The 9,635-nt window shown below is 48.4% G+C and overlaps 1 protein-coding gene across 1 annotated transcript in view; it reads left to right on the forward strand.

Moving 5' to 3' along the window:
• The first annotated feature begins 475 nt into the window (after positions 1-475).
• Positions 476-9,635, forward strand: part of ZC3H12D (zinc finger CCCH-type containing 12D) — a 9,548-nt gene continuing 388 nt past the window's right edge. The window contains exons 1-5 of the mRNA XM_010000008.1: positions 476-858; positions 5,005-5,144; positions 6,153-6,387; positions 8,206-8,312; positions 9,026-9,590. Coding sequence (XP_009998310.1) covers positions 476-858; positions 5,005-5,144; positions 6,153-6,387; positions 8,206-8,312; positions 9,026-9,590 — 1,430 coding nt within the window. The remainder of the gene's footprint in view (positions 859-5,004; positions 5,145-6,152; positions 6,388-8,205; positions 8,313-9,025; positions 9,591-9,635) is intronic.

The raw sequence follows: 9,635 nt of genomic DNA on the forward strand, positions 1-9,635 counted from the left end.
GCTCATCCAACAACATTCAAAAGATATTTATCTGCGGCTCACAAACCACACTTAGCAAACTGAAAATCCCCAGTTACACCGTCCTTTATATCATTTCCTGTGAGATAAGGCTGAAGAACAAGCTTACGCAGACAGCGTGTCTGTCACTGTGCAGAGAGGCTTGCACAGCTCATGAAGGAGGGTGACACCTGTCTGACCTAACTCCTGGAGAGTGACAAACATTGCATGGGACACTCCAGTGCTCTTATAAACAAGAGTGGACCAGCAAATGCTTCAGGCTGAGAGAAGAGTGGACAGTCTTTTCAGAGAGAAGGCAGCAGACCAGGGAGTCTCTTTGCTGTGCACTAGGCAAATAACGGAGACTGCAGGTTCTTTCTTCATGCTTGTGTTTTGTTGTTTCTAATCTTTTCTCCACTTAAAGCTGATGCCTGTTGGACGAAGCTGGGAAGACAGGAGCAATTTTAGAGGAACATAAATGCCTGCTGAGATGGCTCTGGCCAGTTCAGTTTCCAACAAACCAGTATCACCATGCTCCAGAGACGTTTCTACAGCAGGGGTGGACGTGCACCAGAGCAAGCTGGATTTTTTCTGCAAGCTGGGCTATGGTAAGCAGGACATCTGCAAAGTGCTGGACAACCTCGGCCAGGAGGCCCTGGAGGATGATGTGCTGAAAGAGCTGATTCGGATGGGGAGCAAACCTCAAGCTCTGGAGAGCCAGGCTCAGCCTTCCACACTACAACTTGTTGCCCGTGGGTCATGCAGCACTACGCCAGGGTCAAAGTGGCTTGGAGAAGATGACAGTGATTCTTCTGATCACTTCAGACCCATTGTGATTGATGGCAGCAATGTTGCAATGAGGTAAGTTCTGTTTCCTAAAATGGGCTTTCTCTTCCTCTGAAGCTTTTGAATTTTAAAGCTGATGGCTTGAAGGACCCTTTTTCTCCAGGTGAGGGGTGCCTTGATGTGTAAGGTATGAACCCCTGCTCAGTCCTGCCCTTTGGCTGAGGTGCAGCTTCTGGGGACCTGCTGTGCCCATAACCACGCACGCCAGATGCAATCACTGGCTTGCTCTGCATGCTGACCTGTCAGAAGCCAGCAGCCAGCTCAGCACTGCTGCTCAGGGCAGGGTGATTCAGCAGCTCACTCTCCCTGCTAGCTCAGTGCTGACGTTTCCCTGCCTTTTCAAATGGGTACCTAGGATTTTTTAATCTCTATGCTGAGGTGTTTCTAGGAAAAACTGATAAACACATAGAACAGCCCAACTAACCTAAGAAGTAGAGGGAAAATGAAGCTGGGTGACTGTGTTTCCTAACAACAACACAGTTGTACTGTTTTGAATGGCAAGTAAACTCCAACAATGTTTCCAGATTATATATTTTTGTTGATTTGTTTGGCTTCATTTCTATGGAAATGCCATGGAATTAAATAATCATTGGCCGAATAGTCTCATTTCCTCCTTAATTAATTCTGTTTTTGGAAATGTGATAGCACCTCATCCTGGCCAGTTACCTCTCCTAAGCAGTGCCCTGACACTGTGAAAACCCGGCACATCCATGTGGATGGGAAGTCCAAAGACAGTGGTGGGCTGGCCTCTGGTTACCTGAGCAACACAAATGGCCACAGGTGCTGGCAGCTGAGGGTCCAGGATGAGCTGGCTATCCACGGGTTTTCCCTGTTAACTTCCCTTTCTGCTCAGCATGGCCCTTCCCCGTGGGGGGCTTCCTCCTTTGCTAGCTTTGCTGTGAGACTAGACCACATCTCTGCTTATAAAGCAAAGAGACCAAGCACAGACAGAGCAACCGGAGACTAAGCAAATCATGCCATCTTCTGGATGAAGGGAGAAATCCCATCAAAAAATGAGGGGCTCTTTGGTTAGGGCAGCTCATGAGGTGTGAGAAATGCACAACATCACAGCCTTGGCTGGACCATAACCTTGGTAGGCAGGTGTAAGGATCTCCTGCCTCCATTAGTATTTTAACCCTAGACCATCCTTAAGGTGTCCTTCCTGCCTCTCTGTGAGCACCCAGCCACGCAGGCTGAGCCCCTGCCCTTCCACTGTGTTAGGGGCAATGCTACCCTTGACTAGCCATGTGCTCCAGTCTCCTGGCACAACCTCGTCCTCACCAAATTCCCAGGGCTTTTTCAGAACAGGCAGCAATGGACAAGGCAGAGAACACTGTGCTTTCCAAGATGGCAGAAGATGCAGCCTTGTCACTGAGCAGGAGGCCCAGACTAGATTGGAAGAGATAGTGCATGTTTTGAACTTGGAGTACTCTGGGAAAGCTCTGAGATCATCCCAGTGCACCAACCCACAAAGCTGATGATGTGGCACCACCAGGTGGAGATGGGGCTATCCACAATTTGCAAAAGGAGTTCTTTTGTCTGAACTTCTCAAAGGGGTTAGAATTCCCCAATTTAAAAAGGAACCACTGTGTGCTAAATACGGAATAATTGCCAGAGTTACAGTGAGGCCAAACGGCAGCTTCAGTTTCTGAGAGATGGGCCCTGCTAATCTGTGTCCCCAGGGCGATGTGCATTGTTGCTGGCAGAGGGAGAGAGATGGGACTGCACTGCAGCAGATTGGTGATGGTCCATGGACTACAGGACCATGTGGGAATGGTGACTGACAGGAGCCAGTCTGTTGGCAGGTGACACACACTCACCACACAGGGAGAATGAACAGTATTGAAGCCCCTGCCTGGGGCTCCATTGTGTCAACACTGCCAGGCACTGTGCAGGTCCACACTGGTTTAGTTACACCTTCCCCAGGTCTGGTTGCAGCAATGCAGAGCAACTGGATTAAGTGCTAATGCTGAGAAACAATTTCAGGAGCCTCTTCTCACTTGTTCTGCTTGGTCTTTCAGCCAAATCACGTCTGCTTGAGTGCTTTACCTTCTGCACAGGGGATATGCCCAGAATTAATTTCCTAAATCTGACAAGGTTATAGATATGTAAGTAGTAAATGTTAAAGCAGGAGGTTGTTGAACTTTGTTTGAGTTGTGGTATTAAAGATGTACTTGGACTGCCTTTTAAAGGCAATTATCTGAAAAAGTCACTTGCATTCCAATTTACCTGTCCAGGTGACTTAATTCCTATCCTGGTTATATCCTTTATAACCAAACAAAACAGCTCCTCTAGAGTGGAGCACTCAGACCATTTATTGGGTGGGTTGTTGTTTTTTTTTAAAGACTTCTTACTGCCTGGGTAGCTATCAACAAACAACTGGGTTTCTTCCTCCAAACTGCACTGTTCTTCATCTATGGTCACTATTTCAGCACTGAAACTTGTATTGGGTGTAAGATGTAGCTTTGATTATGAGGCTGTTATAGGCAGAACCTAGACTTGAATTCCTGTGGGATGAAAGGTGGATAAAACTGTGTCCTTGTCCTTGACTGGTCTGTCACTGCAGGTAAGTGTAGTAACCGAGAACATGTTTTGCAGAGGTGAAAGCCTGAGTAAGACTGTGGTGATGTTATCCAGAAAGCTCAAAGTACAAGGATGAAGTTTCTGTAGATACTGTGAGGGCATTAATCCATTTTAGGACTTTATGTTGCGTTTATTTTTCTTTCCTTGTGCAGAGGTAATTAACAAATTACCTTCCGTTACACATGCTCTGCACTGTAGTCAAGTTTGAGATAAGGGAATAACATGCAGTAAGAACTTCCAATAGGGGAGGGAGAAACTCAGGAAGGATATCACCTCTAGTTGTTTTTCTTGAGGTTGTTTTGTGTCTTGCTTTGAACAATTCTCCAGCACCCTCCTTGCCTGTGTCTGCTACAGTGTGTGTGCTAGGGTTTTCCTACCTGTCTGTGCAAAGAAGAAAAAATCCACCAACTAGAGCAAGATAAAAATGGACCTGAGTTGCCTGTGGCCGTCTTTACTGAGGATTTGTCCCTTTCTTTTGGTGTCCTGGGTTAGGTTCTATGTATTCCTCATCCTGCCTCTTAGAGTTCCTGTTTCCAGTCTCTGTTTCCTAAAGAGATTATTAGCAGAATGACCTGTGATCACACTCACACCCATCCCTAGTGAGACCACATCTGGAGTATTGTGTCCAGTTCTGGGCTCTCCACTTCAAGAGGAACAGGGATTTACTAGAGAGAGTCCAGTGGAGGGCTATGGGATGGCAAAGGGATTGGAACACCTGCCTTATGAGTAAAGGCTGAGAGACCTGGGGCAGTTTAGCCTAGAGAAGACTGAGAGGGGATCTTATTAATGTATATAAATATCTGAAGAGTGGGTGTCAAGAAGAAGGGGCCAATCTCTTTTCAGTTGTGCCCTGTGATAGGACGAGGGGCAATGGACGCAAACTGGAACACAGGAAGTTCCACCTCAACATGAGGAAGAGCTTCTTTACTGTAAGGGTTACAGAGCACTGGAACAGGCTGCCCAGAGAGGTTGTGAAGTCTCCTTCTCTGGATGCTTTCAAGACCCACCTGGATGTGTTCCTGTGTGGCCTTCCCTAGGTGGTCCTGCTCTGGCAGGGGGTTTGGACTCTATGATCTCCAGAGGTCTCTTCCAACGCCTACCATTCTGTGATTCTATTATTAAAATCCCTAATGTCATTGTTACCACAAAAGAAAATTCCCACATTTTATTTCTCATAGAAGAGCCTTGTCTGTTTCTCCTGCCGGAAAAAACCCCTCTCATTCCTCAAACCCTTATCAGACAATGCATGAGAAGGGTCTGACACAGCCTAAGATCTTGTAGGTACTTGAAGACCAAAGTCCATTCAGATATCAATGAAAGCAACAGGCTTGGGCAGCAGACAGATCATAGAAATAGTATATAGGATACCTCTGTTTTTAAGTATCAAAAAAAGTTCCTGGTTCTGCTGAAGGAGGTATTTGGATCTGTCCAACCAGGACATCCTGCCAAGTTGTTTTCTTGGAGACTGACGAATGACACAAAAGTTGTTTGTTTTGCTGTTTCATTACTGACTCAGTTAAAGAGAACTGGAAGCTTCCTGAAAGCTCTGCTTCATCATCCTCCTTTTTCTTTTTATAGCCATGGGAACAAAGAGGTATTCTCCTGCTGGGGGATCCAGCTGGCAGTGGATTGGTTTCGAGAAAGGGGGCACACATACATCAAAGTTATTGTCCCACTCTGGAGAAAGGAGCCCCCTCGACAAGACAGTCCCATTGCTGGTAGGTAACCATCCCAGGCATAATTTGGCAATGACTAGGTGCAGTTTGGAGACAAGGGTGTGAATAGTCTAGTACGTCTTTGCCCTGAAAAGCCAAGCATGGTGCAAGTTCTGTATCAGTCTTCTATTCTTAAATCATTAACTTATTGCCACAACCTCTTGGCCAGCAGCTAAAAGGGCATACAAGGCTTTGTTGCACTGCTTTGAGCCTTCAGCTTTACAATCACAAGTTGCTGCCAGCTGAGTTAAAGAAGAGTGAGTCTGTCAGCTCACAACCAGTCTGCAGAGCTTTGAAGCCCTGCCAGGAGACCACGACATCATTGCACATGTTACCCAGAGGCAGCAGCATTCGATGCATTCACTATGTGTGACTATTCTCTATTAGTCTGTTACCCCGACAGAGGAGCTACATGGGTTCCTCTACCAGGAGAAGGAAATGCACCAGCTGAAGTCCGTGGAGGGCAGCAAGATTTACTTTGTATAGACACAGACCTGCCAGCTTTGTGCCAGCAGCTTGGTGGCTGCAGATGAGGCAGCTGGGGTTCTGTGTTTCTGCATAGCAGGGAGGATAAGAAGTCAGAGTGTTCTTAATAGCAGCAAAATTAATGTATTTATTTTACCAGCCACATTTTATCTGATGTCAGGCTGGTTATGAGCCTTCTAGCATCTACTAAGGTAAAAAGGGGAACTACAGGGGTTCAGCATATCTCTGGTGTAGAATTCAAACCATCCTTTTACAGATAAGAGAGTTAAAAATGAAAAAGGAGTGTCTGAGATTTCACAAGTAGATGCTTTTGCAAAAGCCCTAGTTTTCAAGTTGCCAAATAACCACGAGATATCAGCGTGTCTGAAAATCACACCACTCTAAGTTGCTTAAGGTGCTGAGACATCTTGAGATTCCTGCAGGTTTCTAGCACAATTCAGACCTGATCATTATTAATTAATTAGTTTCTCTTTGTAATTTTTTTTCCCCCTTTTATGTCTGCCAACTACACCCTCCTCCCTCCAGACCAGCACATTCTTGAAGAGCTGGAAAAGCAATCCATCCTTGTGTACACCCCATCCCGGAAGGTGAAAGGCAAGAGGGTGGTTTGCTACGATGATCGCTACATAGTGAAGGTGGCTTATGAGAAAGATGGAGTCATTGTTTCCAATGACCATTACCGGGATCTCCAGAACGAAAACCCAGAGTGGAAATGGTTTATTGAGCAGCGACTACTCATGTATTCTTTTGTCAGTAACAGGTAAGAGACAGTTGCTATTAAACAACCTTGAATTTGAACATTATGGGCCAAGCCAGCTCCAACATCCACGTACCTCTCACTGGTAGCAGAGCACCCAAGTCTTCTTCTGAAGGGAATTTACCTCAAATATCTTAATTAACAATATTGACAGTGGCATTGAGAGCAACCTCAGCAAGTTTGCTGATGACATGAAGCTGGGTGGTGCAGTCAATATGCCAGAGGGATGGGATGCCATCCAGAGGGACCTGGATAAGCTGGAGAAGTGGACCCAGGTGAAGCTCATGAGGTTCAACAAGGCCAAGTACAGGGTCCTGCACCTGGGCCAAGATAACCCAAGATACAAATACAGGCTGGGGGAGGTCACACTTGAGGGTAGCCCTGTGGAAAAGGACCTGGGGGTACTATCAGATGAAAAGCCGGACACAAGCCACCAATGTGCATTTGCAGCCCAGGAGACCAACGGCATCCTGTGCTGTATCAAAAGAAGTGTGGTCAGCAGATCAAGAGAGGTGATTCTGCCCTTCTGCTCTGCCCTGGTGAGACCTCACCTGGAGTACTGCAGCCAGCTCTGGTGCCCCCAGTATAACAAGGATGCACACCTGTTGGAGTGTGTCCAGAGGAGGGCAATGAAAATGATCTAAGGGCTGGTGCAGCTCTCTTATGAGGACAGGCTGAGGGAGTTGGGGTTGTTCAGCCTGAAGAAAAGACTCTGTGGCACCTTATAGCGGCCTTCCAAAACCTGAAAGGAGCCTGTAAGAAGGCTGGGGAAGATCTGTTCACAAGGGCATGTAATGATAGGGCAAGGGGTAATGCGTTTAAAGGTAGAGAAGGGTAGATTTAGGTCAGACATTAGGAAAAAGTTCTTTACAATGAGGATGGTTGATCACTGGAACAGGTTGCTTAGAGAAGTGGTGGGGGCCCCATACCTGGAGACATTCAAGTTCAGGCTTATGGCGCTCTGAGCAATCTGTTCTAGTGTGAAATGTCCCTGCTTTTATTGTAGGGAAGGTTGGACTAGATGACCTTTAGAGTTCCAACTCAAGACATTCTATGATTTTATGATTCTACAATTCCTGTTCCCTCACCTTTGGTCTTAACCCCCCGTGTAACTCCTCTTTATTTGAATGGCATCATTAGTGACCAGCTTTGCTTCTTTCCAATCCAAACTGGGATGTTAAATCAAGGCTTGTGTCTTGTAATTTCTGTTTCTTATAAGAAACAGAATTAAATCTGTGAGAGGAGGATGGCTACCTTGCTGTATTTTTAATTCCCCTACAAGGCAGAACAGCACTTTTTCCTATGCTTTTGTAACCATAACTTCCTAGAAGACAGACAGGGCCCTGGTCTCTCTGGCCCTCAACCATTCCCATTAGGGAAGGTTTTCATTCAGGCACTTGCATCATGTGAGGCAGAGCTGTAGTCCACAGTCTGTACACACCAGCCTTGCCTGAGCCTCCTGGCAGTTTCCTTGTCAGCCACTAGTCTGGGAAGGAAAACGCACCTGGAGACATCCAGCGCTTATGGACCAGTGAGAGCGGAGAAGATGGGCTCACACAGCAACATTCTCCATGGGTCAGGATGGAGGCATGGGTCTCCCACCACCAAAACTGGATGGGATTGCTTGGCACTGGGTTTCAGTTTCCCTGCAACATTGTTCACAGAAATGCAGTCAGTGAACATCAGCAGGGTCTATTCCTCGAAGCTGCAGTCCATTACTGCAACAATTTTCTGCCCTAAGCTTGTGCCTCAAGTGCTGATGGCACTTTAGCCCCAGAAGTTCAAGGTATTCTTGTTACCCTTGTGACTTTCCTCTTTCAGGTTTATGCCTCCTGATGATCCATTAGGCCGGCATGGACCCACTCTTACTAACTTCCTCAGCAAAAAGCCAGTGCTTCCTGAACCAAAGTGGCAGCCTTGTCCCTATGGTGGGTTTCTCTCCATGCTGTGAACTGTCACCCTTCTTCCTCCCACCCCTTGCTTCCCAGAAGTGCTTTCCTTCAGCTAAGGGCAGGCACCACTGCCATGTTCTGTCACACTTTTTGTGGTAGGGACTTGGGCCAGGGCTGCTCAGATGTGTGATGACACATCTTCTCCTCTTCTGCTTAAGTGGCTTCAGTCTCAGCAGAGGCAGCAGCTGTTCCTGCCTTCTCCATCCTCACCTGCACACAGCACCCAACCCATACACTCTGGCTATGCTGACCTACCAGCCTGCACACACTTCACTCTGCAGAGTGGACTTGCATTGCAGCACTTGGGAAAGGCCATCCACTCACTTCCCAGTAACGTGGAGGTTTCCCAGTGGTTACCACTGGAAGTTACTCCCTATGCCATTTTCCAAAGCAGCCCCTTGCAGCAGCAGGTCTCCCAGCCCACTGAGTGCAGCAACTGGAACATACATTAATTTCAGGCACTTCCAAAATAGCAGAAACTTCCTTTCACTGCTGCTTCACCCTGCTATTTAGGTCGGCACTATTTAAATTTGGGGTCAGAAGTACAGAACTGGAAAAGGGCACTCCCCCTCTTTGCTGCCCGTGCTCACCACGCCCCTTCAAACTCGAGGGCTGGGGAGGAGCGATGAGCAGGGGCATCCACGTGGGCGCCAGTGACACCCTCCTGTTGGACCTTTTTGTTCTTTCAGGTAAGAAATGCACCTACGGCAATAAATGCAAGTTTTACCACCAGGAGAGGGCACACCAAGCTCAGCTCTCGGTTGCTGATGAGCTCAGGGCCAAAATAAAGGCCCCGTTCGGGCTGGGGAGAGAGGAGGAGCCGCGCACCCGCTCAGCCCGCGGGCCCGGAGCGCTGCCCGACGCCCGCCCGGGGGAGCTGCCGGGAGCCTGCGGCTGTGCAGGGCCCTCCTGCACACCGGGGTGGCCCCAGGTGAGCTGTGCTGAACAGCCGGACGGCTCCTGGGCCGCTGTCTCCAGCTCGGACCTATGGCTGGACCAGCGGCTGCGAGACCAGCCCTTCCTGCAGAGGATGTCGGCGCTGTCCGTCAGTGACAGCCCCTGCAGCTACAGCCGGCTCCTGCACCCCCCTCTGGACAGGGAGGTGACAGACACTCCTCATCGCTGCCCCGACCTCAGGCTCAACCCGTACTCGCTTCATCACGCCCACGCCTTGGATCACACCTGCTTACCAGGATGCCCGTTCCAGCAGCCCGCGCTCCTGCCTGCGTGGGGCGGGACGCAGCCGGGCCCCGGGTGGCCTCGGGAATGCTGTGGCACCCACCGGCTGGGTCACACGAC

This window comes from Chaetura pelagica, unplaced genomic scaffold, assembly GCF_000747805.2.
Source record: "Chaetura pelagica isolate M959 unplaced genomic scaffold, ChaPel_1.0 scaffold135, whole genome shotgun sequence".
NCBI classification, from domain to species: Eukaryota; Metazoa; Chordata; class Aves; order Apodiformes; family Apodidae; genus Chaetura; species Chaetura pelagica.